The sequence below is a fragment of the Salvelinus namaycush genome, chromosome 39 (genome assembly GCF_016432855.1).
Source record: "Salvelinus namaycush isolate Seneca chromosome 39, SaNama_1.0, whole genome shotgun sequence".
NCBI classification, from domain to species: Eukaryota; Metazoa; Chordata; class Actinopteri; order Salmoniformes; family Salmonidae; genus Salvelinus; species Salvelinus namaycush.
In genome coordinates, this window is record NC_052345.1 from 12,084,574 (window position 1) to 12,102,388 (window position 17,815).

General features: G+C 46.3%; 1 protein-coding gene across 5 annotated transcripts in view; it reads right to left on the bottom strand.

Annotated features, from left to right (window-relative positions):
- The window catches only part of LOC120032938 (myosin-10), a 96,058-nt gene that overhangs the window by 36,944 nt on the left and 41,299 nt on the right, over positions 1 to 17,815 (bottom strand). The window contains exons 4-12 of one of the 5 annotated variants that reach the window (XM_038979209.1): positions 16,137 to 16,239; positions 13,228 to 13,257; positions 11,714 to 11,731; positions 7,556 to 7,648; positions 2,757 to 2,820; positions 2,462 to 2,560; positions 2,044 to 2,187; positions 1,746 to 1,841; positions 242 to 360 (exon numbers count right to left, since the gene is read on the bottom strand). In XM_038979209.1, coding sequence (XP_038835137.1) covers positions 242 to 360; positions 1,746 to 1,841; positions 2,044 to 2,187; positions 2,462 to 2,560; positions 2,757 to 2,820; positions 7,556 to 7,648; positions 11,714 to 11,731; positions 13,228 to 13,257; positions 16,137 to 16,239 — 766 coding nt within the window. Of the gene's footprint in view, positions 1 to 241; positions 361 to 1,745; positions 1,842 to 2,043; positions 2,188 to 2,461; positions 2,561 to 2,756; positions 2,821 to 7,555; positions 7,649 to 11,713; positions 11,732 to 13,227; positions 13,258 to 14,912; positions 14,933 to 16,130; positions 16,240 to 17,815 lie in introns of all 5 variants that reach the window. The other 4 variants (XM_038979208.1, XM_038979211.1, XM_038979212.1 and 1 more) reach the window with 4 other exon arrangements.

Consider the following 17,815-nt stretch of genomic DNA (forward strand, 5'->3'; position numbering starts at 1 on the left):
ATATGCATTGCTTATTAGATTGTCTTTCAGTGGTATGACTTGGCAAGTAAGTTTGCCATTCTCAGCCTTAGGGTCTCACGGCTAGACCTCTCTGTTGTTATAAATCTAACACAGAGGTGGACAGGAACCACACCCCACAGTACTAACATTATCCTGATCCAGAGTCAGCAGTACAGTGAGTCCATAGAGGGGTGATGAGTGAAGCAATGAGAGCTTCTGTGGTGTAGCGTTTGTGTTTTACCTGTTCTTTGGTCTGGGCCTTCTGGACGTAGTCTCGTCCCACCTTGATCCTTGGAGACAGGATGGCCCGGGTGAACTCCATCACGTTCAGCCCCAACAGGTGGCACAACTTCTGGGCCGCTGGTAGAGGAGAGGAGGAAGAGGGAGATAAAGGAGGGAGTGAAAAAAGGGAAAACAGTAGTAACATTAAATGTTCGTTCTCAAGATGTGATTACAGGCAACACAAATAACTTTACAATACTCAAATATCCCTTACATAGACTCAAAGCAGTAGCAGGGAATGAAGTAGCAACATTTGAGAAGTTAAACGTTATTGGGATATGATTATATGTATGTATATATATATTATATAGACCCGACGGATAACCCTATAATCCTCCAATTCCCATAAACCCCAGTGAGTGGGAAAACACACAGTAAAAACCATATAGACTTTCCATCAGTGGGACCACCGCTTGAGACCACCAGAAAATACATACCACTGGCAGCAGGCCACAGCTCCACATGGTCGGTAGCTAAGAATTACATTCTCCCCCTTCTGCCAGAAGTTGCTCACATTTGACCGTTAATGGTAAAGAATAATAAGTAAGAACTGAACTGAGTGACTGCCTCCCCCTGCCAGTCCAGTACCTCTAAGGTATGCCTGGAGCAGACATGGATCCAAATACTATTTGAAATATGTCAATTACTTTGAGCATTTGCTCTAGTCTGTCTGGAGTGTCAGGTGAATGGGGTTTGCACTTTTGGGACTTTTGTATTGGTTCCATTGCAAAAGACAAGCTCAATCAACCATAGCTTAAGTATTTGAAATAACTTAAAATAGTACTTGAACCCAGGTCTGGACTAGAGCTCAGGGTAGGGGGTAGTTAAACGCACAGCTGTTTAGAACACCGGTGGGTTAACAACACAGACTTGATTTAAGACGTGTCAAAGCGGCTTTTATGATATTTTTCTTTTGGAACTGGGGAGATGTTTGAATTTTAAATATTTGTCACGGCGGGAGCTTCTGGAGAGGTAAGAATGATAAATCTGTATAATTTCCAGGGGTAGAGTTGCCAGCGCAGAGCCAGCTAAAAACATCTGCTTCTGCCCTAGATCTGTTTTCCACATTTGGTAATAAGTGCCTGGGCCACGGCATTGACACTCACTTGCTACCCTCTCCTCTTTAAATGCCAGGAATGCAGCAGTAACACACGCGGTTGAGGCAAAGTCTTCATTTGTTTTTCCTTCTAAGTAAAGTAGGGGAGTAAATCTGAATAATTCTGTTGTTTGAAGGTGGGTGACAGGGCCAGGGGAGATGGGAAGGTTAAATCGTTAGAGCTCTGACGTCTGACTCAGGCTGGTTAGCACAGGTCTGGGAGGAAGATGAGGGAGAGGAAGATAAGGTCTGAACGTGAGAATGTGAGGAGCTTCCTTGACATCAATACATGTGACAACAGACAGGTGTAACGGGGGTGTGAATGTAGTTATGTGTGCCCAGGGCAACGCGGGTCAATGTCAGCTACCTGTGTTCTCAGGCATAGAGGCCTGGTCTGAGTTCCTCTCCTTCTTGAAGACGACGTTCCCAAACTGAAGCACGGAGGAGACCACCTTCAGCATGGCTGCAAGCACAGAGAACGTTATCATAAACTTATCATGAAAGCCACACACTGCTCTGTGTTTGTTGGAATACATGGAACTGTTATGAACATATAAAGTTATAATAATTACTGTAAAGCTGTAAAGTGTTGATGTAAAAAGGGCTTTAAAAAGTTGAGACAGACAGACAGTCAGTCAGACAGATGAGAGTGAGGATGGTGGTACCCAGGATCTCGTCGTGGGAGAAGCTCATGATGTCCATGGCCTCCATGGTCTCCTGGAAGTTGTCTTTGTCCTGCTGACCAGGGACGGTAATGTTGCCGTTGGACAGGAAGCGGTAGCTGTTGAAGCCCTCCAGGAGCAGGTCCGCTACACAGAGGAAAGGGAAATGACGTCGAGATAGCTGGTCCGAGGTCACAAAGGACAAAAGGCAAACATGCATTTTTGACAGTCAGCCCACTGACAGGTGATGTTATTGTGATACTAGGTAGTGAACGACACGGAGTCTGAGTGGGTTTCAAGACACCTCAGGCCAACGCTAGAGAAACAATGTTCTGCATGTCAGAGGGTGACTATTCTTTACAGAGGCCATATGGGTCCGGGTCGTTGAAGTTATGCTGATGATACATATCAGACTACTTACACCTGAGATGTTCTCCCGCCCCACACAGCAGCTGGTAGAAGATGTGGAAGGTGCGCTCGTCTTTGGCTTGGCGAACAGCTCTCGATTTCTCCAGTAGATCTGTCCCATCACAGTCAAGGAAGGGCAGCCTTTATACAGTAACGAAATATATTAACCCCCTAGAGTAGATTTATGCAGCCCCGTTGGAATCTAATTAGCATAATACAACAATCCCCATCAAAAATCTGTCCGTTTATGTAAATGATTAATATCATAGCTTGCATGGAACATTTAAGCTAGCTGTTTGGAAGGATACACGTTTCAATGTTGGCCCCGACGATGTATCCGGTGACATCAAAGTTGATCCGGATGAACTTTCCCTGCAGGGAGAGAGAAACGGAGGGTGAGAAAAGCAGACAAACCATATCACTGCATCCACGTCTCCCTCAACCAGGTCTCACACTGTGCTGCAAGGCCTTCCTTCTTCTCCCCCTGAGTCACATCACAATAAGGCTACATTTGATTAGTCTGGTCCCAGAACTGTATGTGCTTTAGTAAACTACTATAGTCAGATGAGTTGGCACCTACACAGATCTGAGACCAGTCCAGGCCTCATTCGGCCACATTCCTGTTGGTCTCTACATTCCTGGGGTCTGGATTAGACTACATTCCTGTTGGTCTCTACTGTCCTGGGGTCTGGATTAGACTACATTCCTGTTGGTCTCTACTGTCCCGGGGTCTGGAGTAGACTACATTCCTCTTGGTCTCTACTGTCCTGGGGTCTAGAGTAGACTACATTCCTGTTGGTCTCTACTGTCCTGGGATCTAGAGTAGACTACATTCCTGTTGGTCTCTACTGTCCTGGGGTCTAGAGTAGACTACATTCATATTGGTCTCTACTGTCCCGGGATCTGAAGTAGAATACATTCCTATTGGTCTCTACTGTCCTGGGATCTGGAGTAGACTACATTCATCTTGGTCTCTACTGTCCTGGGATCTGAAGTAGAATACATTCCTATTGGTCTCTACTGTCCTGGGATCTGGAGTAGACTACATTCATCTTGGTCTCTACTGTCCTGGGGTCTTGAGTAGACTACATGCATCTTGGTCTGTACTGTCCTGGGGTCTAGAGTAGACTACATTCCTGTTGGTCTCTACTGTCCTGGGGTCTGGATTAGACTACATTCCTGTTGGTCTCTACTGTCCTGGGGTCTAGAGTAGACTACATGAATCTTGGTCTGTACTGTCCTGGGGTCTGGATTAGACTACATTCCTGTTGGTCTCTACTGTCCTGGGGTCTGGAGTAGACTACATTCCTGTTGGTCTCTACTGTCCTGGGGTCTTGAGTAGAATACATTCCTGTTGGTCTCTACTGTCCTGGGGTCTGGATTAGACTACATTCCTGTTGGTCTCTACTGTCCCGGGGTCTGGATTAGACTACATTCCTGTTGGTCTCTACTGTCCTGGGGTCTGGATTAGACTACATTCCTGTTGGTCTCTACTGTCCTGGGGTCTAGAGTAGAATATATTCCTGTTGGTCTGTACTGTCCTGGGGTCTGGATTAGACTACATTCCTGTTGGTCTCTACTGTCCTGGGGTCTGGATTAGACTACATTCCTGTTGGTCTCTACTGTCCTGGGGTCTAGAGTAGAATACATTCCTGTTGGTCTGTACTGTCCTGGGGTCTGGATTAGACTACATTCCTGTTGGTCTCTACTGTCCTGGGGTCTAGAGTAGACTACATTCCTGTTGGTCTCTACTGTCCTGGGGTCTGGAGTAGAATACATTCCTGTTGGTCTCTACTGTCCTGGGATCTAGAGTAGACTACATTCCTGTTGGTCTCTACTGTCCTGGGGTCTAGAGTAGACTACATTCATATTGGTCTCTACTGTCCTGGGGTCTAGAGTAGACTACATTCCTGTTGGTCTCTACTGTCCTGGGGTCTAGAGTAGACTACATTCATCTTGGTCTCTACTGTCCTGGGGTCTTGAGTAGACTACATGCATCTTGGTCTGTACTGTCCTGGGGTCTAGAGTAGACTACATTCCTGTTGGTCTCTACTGTCCTGGGGTCTGGAGTAGACTACATTCCTGTTGGTCTCTACTGTCCTGGGGTCTAGAGTAGACTACATGCATCTTGGTCTGTACTGTCCTGGGGTCTGGATTAGACTACATTCCTGTTGGTCTCTACTGTCCTGGGGTCTAGAGTAGACTACATTCCTGTTGGTCTCTACTGTCCTGGGGTCTTGAGTAGAATACATTCCTGTTGGTCTCTACTGTCCTGGGGTCTGGATTAGACTACATTCCTGTTGGTCTCTACTGTCCCGGGGTCTGGATTAGACTACATTCCTGTTGGTCTCTACTGTCCTGGGGTCTGGATTAGACTACATTCCTGTTGGTCTCTACTGTCCTGGGGTCTAGAGTAGAATACATTCCTGTTGGTCTGTACTGTCCTGGGGTCTGGATTAGACTACATTCCTGTTGGTCTCTACTGTCCTGGGGTCTAGAGTAGACTACATTCCTGTTGGTCTCTACTGTCCTGGGGTCTAGAGTAGACTACATTCCTGTTGGTCTCTACTGTCCTGGGGTCTAGAGTAGACTACATTCCTGTTGGTCTCTACTGTCCTGGGATCTAGAGTAGAATACATTCCTGTTGGTCTGTACTGTCCTGGGGTCTGGATTAGACTACATTCCTGTTGGTCTCTACTGTCCTGGGGTCTAGAGTAGACTACATTCCTGTTGGTCTCTACTGTCCTGGGGTCTGGAGTAGAATACATTCCTGTTGGTCTCTACTGTCCTGGGGTCTGGATTAGACTACATTCCTGTTGGTCTCTACATTCCTGGGGTCTAGAGTAGACTACATTCCTGTTGGTCTCTACTGTCCTGGGGTCTAGAGTAGACTACATTCCTGTTGGTCTCTACTGTCCTGGGGTCTAGAGTAGACTACATTCCTGTTGGTCTCTACTGTCCTGGGGTCTGGATTAGACTACATTCCTGTTGGTCTCTACTGTCCTGGGGTCTAGAGTAGACTACATTCCTGTTGGTCTCTACTGTCCTGGGGTCTGGATTAGACTACATTCCTGTTGGTCTTTACTGTCCTGGGGTCTAGAGTAGAATACATTCCTGTTGGTCTCTACTGTCCTGGGGTCTGGATTAGACTACATTCCTGTTGGTCTTTACTGTCCTGGGGTCTAGAGTAGAATACATTCCTGTTGGTCTCTACTGTCCTGGGGTCTAGAGTAGACTACATTCATCTTGGTCTCTACTGTCCTGGGGTCTGGAGTAGACTACATTCATCTTGGTCTCTACTGTCCTGGGGTCTAGAGTAGAATATATTCCTGTTGGTCTCTACTGTCCTGGGGTCTGGATTAGACTACATTCCTGTTGGTCTCTACTGTCCTGGGGTCTAGAGTAGACTACATGCATCTTGGTCTGTACTGTCCTGGGGTCTGGAGTAGACTACATTCCTGTTGGTCTCTACTGTCCTGGGATCTAGAGTAGACTACATTCCTGTTGGTCTCTACTGTCCTGGGGTCTAGAGTAGACTACATTCCTGTTGGTCTCTACTGTCCTGGGGTCTAGAGTAGACTACATTCCTGTTGGTCTCTACTGTCCTGGGGTCTAGAGTAGACTACATTCCTGTTGGTCTCTACTGTCCTGGGGTCTAGAGTAGAATACATTCCTGTTGGTCTCTACTGTCCTGGGGTCTGGATTAGACTACATTCCTGTTGGTCTTTACTGTCCTGGGGTCTAGAGTAGACTACATTCCTGTTGGTCTCTACTGTCCTGGGGTCTAGAGTAGAATACATTCCTGTTGGTCTCTACTGTCCTGGGGTCTGGATTAGACTACATTCCTGTTGGTCTCTACTGTCCTGGGGTCTAGAGTAGACTACATGCATCTTGGTCTGTACTGTCCTGGGGTCTGGATTAGACTACATTCCTGTTGGTCTCTACTGTCCTGGGGTCTAGAGTAGAATACATTCCTGTTGGTCTCTACTGTCCTGGGGTCTAGAGTAGACTACATTCCTGTTGGTCTCAACTGTCCTGGGGTCTGGATTAGACTACATTCCTGTTGGTCTCTACTGTCCTGGGGTCTAGAGTAGACTACATTCCTGTTGGTCTCTACTGTCCTGGGGTCTAGAGTAGAATACATTCCTGTTGGTCTGTACTGTCCTGGGGTCTAGAGTAGACTACATTCCTGTTGGTCTCTACTGTCCTGGGGTCTAGAGTAGACTACATTCCTGTTGGTCTCAACTGTCCTGGGGTCTGGAGTAGACTACATTCCTGTTGGCCTCTACTGTCCTGGGATCTGAAGTAGAATACATTCATCTTGGTCTCTACTGTCCTGGGGTCTAGAGTAGACTACATTCATCTTGGTCTCTACTGTCCTGGGGTCTGGAGTAGACTACATTCATCTTGGTCTCTACTGTCCTGGGGTCTGGAGTAGACTACATTCCTGTTGGTCTCTACTGTCCTGGGGTCTGGATTAGACTACATTCCTGTTGGTCTCTACTGTCCTGGGGTCTTGAGTAGAATACATTCCTGTTGGTCTCTACTGTCCTGGGGTCTGGAGTAGACTACATTCATCTTGGTCTCTACTGTCCTGGGGTCTGGAGTAGACTACATTCCTGTTGGTCTCTACTGTCCTGGGGTCTGGATTAGACTACATTCCTGTTGGTCTCTACTGTCCTGGGGTCTAGAGTAGACTACATTCCTGTTGGTCTCAACTGTCCTGGGGTCTGGAGTAGACTACATTCCTGTTGGCCTCTACTGTCCTGGGATCTGAAGTAGACTACATTCCTGTTGGTCTCAACTGTCCTGGGGTCTGGAGTAGACTACATTCCTGTTGGCCTCTACTGTCCTGGGATCTGAAGTAGAATACATTCATCTTGGTCTCTACTGTCCTGGAGTCTACTGCAACAAACACACATGCCAGCTAAATCTGTCTCAAGTGCCAGTTGTTTGAGCAAGAGATAGTGAGTGAGATGGCATGAGTGGCTTTTAGTAAGCCACAGAGGAACATACATTATAAACTTAGGGAAGACTTCAAATGAAGCTCGATACGGTCTTGAGAATGGCATTCTTTTGGGGAAATATGCATACATCCTTTACTTACGAATCGTGACGAGTTGTCATTCTTCACTGTCTTGGCGTTGCCGAAGGACTCGAGGATGGGGTTGGCCTGTAAGAGTTGACGTTCCAATTCACCCTGAAAAAGAGGAGAGATATTACAGCAAAGCACCGGGTCCAAGCACATATGCCCCCTTCCCCCAACTAAACTTTTTACAAATAACAAGCACAAAAAAATGTTGGCCCAGGAGAAACATTTTTCCAATACACACAATGACTGATCACCCTTCTAATGTTCGTTAATGTCAATCTAAGAATCACATAGTGTCACACAGACTATTGATCATAAAACATATGTAGGCGGACGGACACTGTTTCTCCAGTAATGTTTATGACCATAAAAACTAGTCGAAAAGAGAGTGAAACGACAGGTATTGCAACGCTGTAAAAGACAGATGTGATCAATGGAGCATGTTCAGGAAACCACTTTACAGTCTCTCTGCTCAATATCCTACAACAGTACGTCCAACTAAAACTAAAGAGATGGTGGGATAGGGAGAGAGAGGAGAGAATCTAATTTCTTTGAATAAATTGGGCCTGTTCTGTGCGTTAACGACACGTGTTTCCTGACGTCTGGTCACTCAGTGTAGAACCTCTGGGTTTGGAATGGATTAGAACCTTGTTGCTCAGTGGTGGAACACAACAGAACTGCAATGACTCTCCCCACACCGCATATGGTTCAGCTGAAGCTCAACACATCCTCAAGCGAATGTTCAAACCCATCTGGACTCTGGGTTTGCATCTCCTCTTTCTACTGTGAGACCAACATCAAAGGCATCAAATCAAATCAAATGTTATTGGTCGCATACACATATTTAGCGGACGTTACTGCGGGTGTAGCGAAATGCTTATCAAATAACAAAAAAAAATACTGTAAAGTTGCTTAGGAGCGAGAAGCAGAGCTGCCATGTCTGTCGGCGCCATCTTGATGATGGAAGCCATTGTCTAACCATCAAGCCTGCAAAACAACCTAATCAAATCCATCCCTGTTTACACTGTCGAAGTACACAGTACGATCATAAAAAGTACCAGTATATTTGTGCAACAGACAAACCAATAAATCTATCCACAGATGTCTCATATATTCCACAGTACACAGCTGTGTTCCAGCGTGGTGGTTTAGGACGTGTGGACAGCTAGCTGCTGTGAGCCAGACGGATGGGTGGGTGCTGGATGAGTTGGGGCTAATGAGGCGACTCAGAGAGGAAGGCCATATCTCTCCAGTTAGTGATTGAGATAGAGATCCTGAGGAAAAGGACTCAATCGTTTAGCACAGTGACAGATACTGGGGAAACAAACCTGTTTAACACACTGACACAAGCCAGAGACACTATATCCTATTGGCCAGAGACACACTCAATCCTATAAGGAAGAATCCGTCATCATTAGAGATCCCGTTAAGGGAGGGAGGGAACGGTGCTCTGTTCACTTCTCACACCTATCGTAGACCCTATCTGGCTGACTGCCAGGGCGGAATAGAATGTTCAATAAGTATGAAATGGAACAAAACGCTCCAAAATGTAAAGGTGGTATCCAAACTTGTCCAATAAGAAACACTGGTTTTCATCTTCCGTTGCTACAGTGTACCCTAATGGACATGACCCTGTGCAGATGTTTAGACAGGTGGCCCATTACGATCCCATCCAGAACCTCATTCTAGGCTTGGTCATGACCGGGGAATCCAAGATGGCCCACCAAAAAAATAACATGGCCCATACTTTGAGCTTTTCTTTTCTGCGGCTAGGTGGGAATGGGATTTTCCCATTACGTCAAGCTCACCAGACACATTTTGATCGCTCAAGACGGTGGCGTTTTTCCAGGGATGTCTGTGGGATGAGTTAGGGGTTAGGAAATCAGCCTTGCGTTCAGACGTGAGACGCGTAATGTGATCTTTGGCTGCCAGAGCTGGGCCTGAGAGCCCGACTGCTGTTTTCATTGAGTTTTCGTGCTGCTGACAATGAGGCAGGAATGAATTGAATAAGCCCGTTCCTGCCAGTGGCAGATTGCACAGACGGTAAATTATAGCACGGTTTCAGATCTGTTAGTGCAGTCTTACCATTTCCTATAGTCATTGTCACACGCTGTCTCTATAACGTAGTGCTTTATGGCACAACTTGACAACACCACACGCTTTAGAACAAACTAGAACAGAGGACATAATAGAGACTGTTTAATGTCCACAAGCTGCAAATCTCTGCCAAACTCAGTCTACAGACTGGGACCAGACTGGGGAGAGGGTAGGAACAAAGGGGTGAATACAAAACACCAGCAGGGGTCCACTTTAGGAGCATTACAAGCTGACCCACATTCCAGCGTTCCGGAGTGTGTTACTCTTGTTCTGACAGATTCCAGAGAACATCATTGTCATGTAAGGAGGCTAATCACTAGCCGTGCCAACAACTGACAGGCCTGGAAGACCTCCGGGACATGTATTGTACCACATAATCCGGTTTATGTGAGCAAGAAGACCATAAAATGACTGTTGATGGAATGCGTTACACTTATTCTGATGAACAGTGTCTGGAAACCATCATAGCCACATTAAGAGGCTAATCACTACAGTGACAACAACTGGTGGGGGCCTGGAAGAACTCAGGGACATATAGTTGTTGATAACATAATTGTTCGTGTACCACTTAATATCCTGTTAACATTGACACGACTACGAAATGAATGTAATCTTTTGTGAAATAACTCCTCTCTATTCTCAATCTTTCCTCTGTAACTTGGGAAACATCCTTTGTAGCGTGTTCAACCTCACTTGTTATCAGTGTCAGGGCCTTTGGCAGTGCTTTGGCCCAGATTGTGGAGACTGGAGAGCCAGAGGAACAGTAAAAACTGTCCCATTAAATCTTCAAGGAAGAGGCCAGGTAGGGTTGTGGAGTCACATCTGCTCCACAGACTAGAGTCAATGGACAGACGTTACAAATCTCTCCAAGTCCACAAGCAGAGTCACTGCTGGACAGACATTACAAATCTCTCCAAGTCCACAACCAGAGTCACTGCTGGACAGACATTACAAGTCGTTTCAAGAGTTGCTCCAAGTCCACAAGCGGAATACCACTTCAGTGACTGTTGGGAGAGTGCGAATGACGCAGGCAACTGGACTTGTGTTTGTGGTTTGGGGAACAGGAACAAACCCCCACTCCTCAAGGGGAGGTCAGAATAACTTTCTATCTGTGTAAACTCCTCCCCCATGGCAAAGCAGGGAGAAGATGAAAGACTTGCGAAGACAGGAAGAAGCAGTTCTAAGGGGATTCATTTAATGATCTAAGTAGCACTACCACTGAGACACAAATGGCAAAATCCACAGTCAACACCCCGTGGTGAATTCAATAAGGTACGAAGATTAAAATCCCCATTATCGTCCCTGCTGGGCGTTCTGTGGCTGGGTCTGAATAGACTAAGCAGAGGAGAGGCTGTTGTAGGTCTTGGACCATGTCATGGCCCTCTCTCCCTGGGGGAGTCCGTTCAGCTGAGCTCTGGGCAGTGGTCCTCTTGGCTCTCCCTCCCTAGCTGCTCTCCTCCAGAGTCATAATCCAGCTCCAGCTAGCTGGAAGCCAACTGACTATTTAGTAAAGCCTGCTATGGCTATTTGGCAGCACCAGCACCTCGCGAGTGAAAAGTTCTCCAGCAGGCTCACCGGGAGCCAAATTGGACGCGGGAGAAAAGATTGTGACGAGGTCCTGACAAGAGTCTTGCTCAATGTCTGCCAGTATAACAGTGGAACATATTACAAATGCACTGTTTATGATTGGTGGTGTATGATTGTTTCAAATGGGATATGGCAGTTAGGAAGTGAGAAACGTGTTTATTAGTATGTATTAAACTAGGAAGTAATGTTTATTTTCCCGAATCTGAGATATTTGAAAGAAGCAGTGCCAACTATAGGTAAGAACAGGGACACCATACAGCGCATGGAGTGGATTAAAACTAAACTAGTTTAGTGTCCCAAAGGTGATAGAAACAGAAGCTGCTATTGGGCCCCCATTGACACCCATAAAAGGGACAGATATACAGAATAGTACACAGCGACAATAGAAGCCCCTTTACAGGATATTCTACCCATTGTGTTTTGAGCTTGTCTAGTGAGTGGAGTACGGTGGGTGAGAGAGAGGTGAGGGACGGACTACATGCTACTCACATAGAACAGGGCTCCACTCTGTAGTCAAGGGGCAGATTGTCAAATGTTACCATGGAAATAAACAGGAAGTGTTAATGGTCATGGATACTAAACACACATACAGGATATACATACAGTACATACACACCAAGGAAGACAACAGGTAGTACTCAAAGACAATTTGGACTAGGCTAAATAATGCATAAAGGCAAACGGTTTAAGTGAAATGTACAGCAGTACATTAAAACAGGAAGCAGGGGAATGGATATGTTATTCTGAAAGGCTCTATTCCAAGAAGCTATCTCACTGACGGGTGCAAATCCATATGTTTCTCATATTAGCCTTGGGGCAGTGTGCCATAGTGAGCATCACATCTCTATTCAGAACACTGCTCATCTGCCCTCATGTGCCGTTTCCATTCTTTTAACAATATCAACAAGACCTACAGCAGCTGGTTGAAAAGCCTTGAGAGTATTATTAAGCTACTGAACTAACTACTGTCATGACAACCACAGCCAGACAGTCTGCTTTTCAGTAATGTCCATTAACTGACCCCGTGTGTGTGTGTTTGGTCTTGTTCTTCTAATCCTCGTGGGGAACTGAAATGTCCAAATGTCCCTCACAAGGATAGTAAAACAAGGACAATTCTCCCTTGTGGAGACATTTCCCACGTCTCCATGAGGACAAAGGCTACTTTAAGCTTAGGGGTTAGGTTTAGGGTTACAATTAGGGTTAGAGGTTTAGGGTTAGGCTTTAAGGTTAGGTTTAGGGGTTAGGGAAAATAGGATTTTGAATGGTAATACATTTTAGGTCTCCACGAGGATAGAAGAACATGTGTGTGTGTGTGTGTGTGTGTGTGTGTGTGTGTGTGTGTGTGTGTGTGTGTGTGTGTGTGTGTGTGTGTGTGTGTGTGTGTGTGTGTGTGTGTGTGTGTGTGTGTGTGTGTGTGTGTGTGTGTTTGTCAGTTCTATCTTCAGACTCATCTCTACTCATCTCTATTCATCTCTATTTCAACGTCTTACTGCTCAACTTCTACTCTGCATTGTACAAAAATAGCTCACATAGTACGGCATGTCTGCCAAACTTTGACTGGTGGCGACCAAACACAACAAAGGCATGCATATGATTATGTTTCATCTAGTGTGGAATAACAACATTTGCAAGCACATTTTACACTACAGTACAGTGCATTGACCCACAGATATACATGGAAAAGTTGCATTCACATCAATATTCATGCCAGATTTAAAGTTAACTTACGACATGATTATTTTCCGCCTGATAGAAAGAGAATCTGGGTCAATACCCAAACTTTGTTTGTCTAATTTTTACGCAGATGTCAACATTACACATACATGCTTCACAGTGTGCAAGAAAATAACCAACGGCGCCATTTCACAAAACAGGCTGTAGCCACAAAGAAATATATTAAATTGTCACTAGGTTTACATAACAGTAGGTCCGTTTGAGAGCAGAAAGTTGGTGATGCAACATGCACATGAATGAGGTGTTTAGAAGAAAGTGTAAAGACTTGCCTGTAGTTTTACTGGTTTAGGCGACTCTGGCTGTTTGTTGCAAATAAACAAACGCAAATATGTTAGAGGGTTGTGCACGCCTGCACAATCTATAGAGCCCACTATAGGTACTACTGTAGGATACATTCACTTTGGCAACACACATCATGGGACAGGAGCTCGTGTATATGGATTCTTAACACATTTACAGGCATGTTATGCAAAAAAAAACATCTATATATTGGCACATTTTATCAATGGGTTAATTTTTATAAACTGGGTGGTTTGAGCCCTGAATGATGATTGGCGGAAAGGTATGACAAAACATGTATTTTTACTGTTCTAGTTACGTTGGTAACCAGTTTATAATAGCTCCGCGTTGCTTCGTGCCTAAGAACAGCCCTTAGCTGTGATATATTGGCCATATACCACACCCACTCGTGCCTAATTGCTTAATGAGCCTATTTTTGACTGCCGTGGTAATGTACCAGCATCATATAACTACAGAAGGACCTGACCCTTTGGTGACCTCATCACACAGCCCATGTTCACTGTCAGACACTGTTGTCCTATAATCATTATTCCCCCATTATCGTACGGATTATCTGATATGGATTAACTAGGGTTGGAGTTAATCCACTGTACTGTAAATACCAGTGGATCAGACTGGCCTGGTATTAGGGGGACATTGTAGATCAAACTGGCCTGGTATAAGGGGGACATTGTGGCTCAGACTGGCCTGGTATTAGGGGGAAATTGTGGATCAAACTGGCCTGGTATTAGGCGGACATTGTGGATCAGACTGGCCTGGTATTAGGGGGACATTGTGGATCAGACTGGCCTGGTATTAGGCGGACATTGTGGATCAGACTGGCCTGGTATTAAGGGACATTGTGGATCAGCCTGGCCCGGTATTAGGCGGACATATAGAATGACAGACTGGCCTGGTATTAGGGGGACATTGTGGATCAGGCTGGCCTGGTATTAGGGGGACATTGTGGATCAGAAAGGCCCGGTATTAGGCGGACATTGTGGATCAGCCTGGCCCGGTATTAGGCGAACATTGTGGATCAGACTGGCCTGGTATTAGAGGGACATTGTGGATTAGGCTGGCCTGGTATTAGGGGGACATTGTGGATCAGACTGGCTTGGTATTAGGCGGACATTGTGGATCAGACTGGCCTGGTATTAGGGGGACATTGTAGATCAAACTGGCCTGGTATAAGGGGGACATTGTGGCTCAGACTGGCCTGGTATTAGGGGGAAATTGTGGATCAAACTGGCCTGGTATTAGGCGGACATTGTGGATCAGACTGGCCTGGTATTAGGGGGACATTGTGGATCAGACTGGCCTGGTATTAGGCGGACATTGTGGATCAGACTGGCCTGGTATTAAGGGACATTGTGGATCAAACTGGCCTGGTATTAGGGGACATTGTGGATCAGCCTGGCCCGGTATTAGGCGGACATTGTGGATCAGACTGGCCTGGTATTAGGGGGACATTGTGGATCAGGCTGGCCTGGTATTAGGGGGACATTGTGGATCAGGCTGGCCTGGTATTAGGGGGACATTGTGGATCAGGCTGGCCTGGTATTAGGGGGACATTGTGGATCAGAAAGGCCCGGTATTAGGCGGACATTGTGGATCAGCCTGGCCCGGTATTAGGCGGACATTGTGGATCAGCCTGGCCCGGTATTAGGCGGACATATAGAATGACAGACTGGCCTGGTATTAGGGGGACATTGTGGATCAGGCTGGCCTGGTATTAGGGGGACATTGTGGATCAGAAAGGCCCGGTATTAGGCGGACATTGTGGATCAGCCTGGCCCGGTATTAGGCGAACATTGTGGATCAGACTGGCCTGGTATTAGAGGGACATTGTGGATTAGGCTGGCCTGGTATTAGGGGGACATTGTGGATCAGACTGGCTTGGTATTAGGCGGACATTGTGGATCAGACTGGCCTGGTATTAGGGGGACATTGTGGATCAGGCTGGCCTGGTATTAGGGGACATTGTGGATCAGACTGGCCTGGTATTAGGGGGACATTGTAGATCAAACTGGCCTGGTATAAGGCCGACATTGTGGCTCAGACTGGCCTGGTATTAGGGGGAAATTGTGAATCAGCCTGGCCCGGTATTAGGGAACATTGTGGATCAAACTGGCCTGGTATTAGGCGGATATTGTGGATCAGACTGGCCTGGTATTAGGGGGACATTGTGGATCAGACTGGCCTGGTATTAGGCGGACATTGTGGATCAGACTGGCCTGGTATTAAGGGACATTGTGGATCAGACTGGCCTGGTATTAGGGGACATTGTGGATAAGAAAGGCCCGGTATTAGGCGGACATTGTGGATCAGTCTGGCCCGGTATTAGGCGGACATTGTGGATCAGACTGGCCTGGTATTAGGGGGACATTGTGGATCAGGCTGGCCTGGTATTAGGGGGACATTGTGGATCAGGCTGGCCTGGTATTAGGGGGACATTGTGGATCAGAAAGGCCCGGTATTAGGCGGACATTGTGGATCAGCCTGGCCCGGTATTAGGCGGACATTGTGGATCAGACTGGCCTGGTATTAGGGGGACATTGTGGATCAGGCTGGCCTGGTATTAGGGGGACATTGTGGATCAGAAAGGCCCGGTATTAGGCGGACATTGTGGATCAGCCTGGCCCGGTATTAGGCGAACATTGTGGATCAAACTGGCCTGGTATTAGGGGACATTGTGGATCAGACTGGCCTGGTATTAGGGGGACAATTTGGGCCGTACAAGTTGTTAACTCCTCTTTCATCACTTACCCCTCAATAGAAAGACATACTGTAACTGTGGCCTTCAGAACAGGGTTTAGGGGGAGATCTAGAGGTGTGGTAGGGAGATAAACATGGTAGGGGGAATATAGAGAAAGAAAAGACAGAAACGTACACTTACAGGAATGCTGTGGTCTTTTTTTCCTTTATGGGAGGAAGCCACATGTGCAAGGTACTGGATGACCTTTTTAGTGTTTTCTGTCTTGCCAGCACCAGATTCACCTCTGAGAAGACAGAAAACATACAAGACAGATTCCTGGGTTAGTTGATGGAGAAGAATGACGTGTGTGTGTGTGTGTGTGTGTGTGTGTGTGTGTGTGTGTGTGTGTGTGTGTGTGTGTGTGTGTGTGTGTGTGTGTGTGTGTGTGTGTGTGTGTGTGTGTGTGTGTGTGTGTGTGTCAGAACTGTCTTTCTGACTGGCAGATGTTTTTGTGAGGAGATTATGGCACTTGGGAAACTCCATAAACAGTCTTGAGCTGGGGGTGAGAGAGCTAGCCAAGCTCTGCTCCGTGCAACTCCGCTAAACAACAAATTAAGTGAAAATAAACCACATTTGAGAGGTTTATCGGATGAGGCGTTGTAGCAGAGCTTTTGTGTATCTATATGTGCTGTTTATTTTCTTTGCGCTAGTTTAGTTCAGCGGCTGTGGTTGAGGGTGGTTCTCACGGACCCACAGCGATGACAGCTTTAGAGCAAGGAAGTATGTTTTTGCAAGCTCTTCAAGCCATGCAGACAGAGTCCTATCCCCAAGTGCCACTTACTGTACAGTAACATCAACACACAATGCATACCAGTGGTTTTACAATAGGTACTCATTCTACGTAATCGCTGGCGGTTAACATTGAACTTTCTCCCCGATCTCAAGCTCAACGCTAGGTTATACCTATTTGAGCAAAATCATCTGCAAAATAAAACTAACGACATGATGATCTTCAAATAAATGACAAGGCCCCTGAATACTCACTGAGTGTAAAACCAATTACTATAACAAAATCATGTGTTGTTTGTTCCTTTCAGATTCCCCTTACCTGGCCATGTGGCCAAGTCCTATGGTAGTCTAGTCTAATACTATGAATATGCTGTACGCCTGATGAGTTGTGTGTTTAGTGTTGAGCTCAATAACCACCGGGAGCAGAGGGTATTTCTGGCTGCGTATGAAATGACGGGCTCTGGTCAAAAGTAGTGCACTTATATAGGCATTAGGTTGCTATTTTGGACACGGCCCGTGCGTGAGTGATTGTGTCAAAGTTGGGTCGCCTTGCTGAAGAGGAGACGGCTCATATTCTCAGGGACTGACTTATAATCACATGGCATCTCTGTGCAGCGTTTACATTGCTATGACCACCGTCTCCTACAGTGGGTGTGTGTGTGTGTCACAGTCACAGTTGGCATATAAATGCATCATAGCAGATGTGAGATTTTATGATAGTGTTCAAGCCACACTTCCGACATCCATCCAAATTCTTCCATGCTCCCCCAGACTTAGTCATGTATAGTGAGAGGCTAGGAAAATATTTGTTGACTGGTGGCTTGTAGCCCTGGGGGTTCCAGGGAAATTTTGGGTGGTGGTGGATCGGGTTCAGACCAGCGCAGGGAGAGAACACACACACACACACACACACACACACACACACACACACACACACACACACACACACACACACACACACACACACACACACACACACACACACACACTTGGAGAAACTTTACCCTGTATACTCTTTCACACATCATCGGTGTAGGCCTGTCACAGAGGCTTACGATGAGATGCCATGCTGACATTTTTCTTGGCAGCAT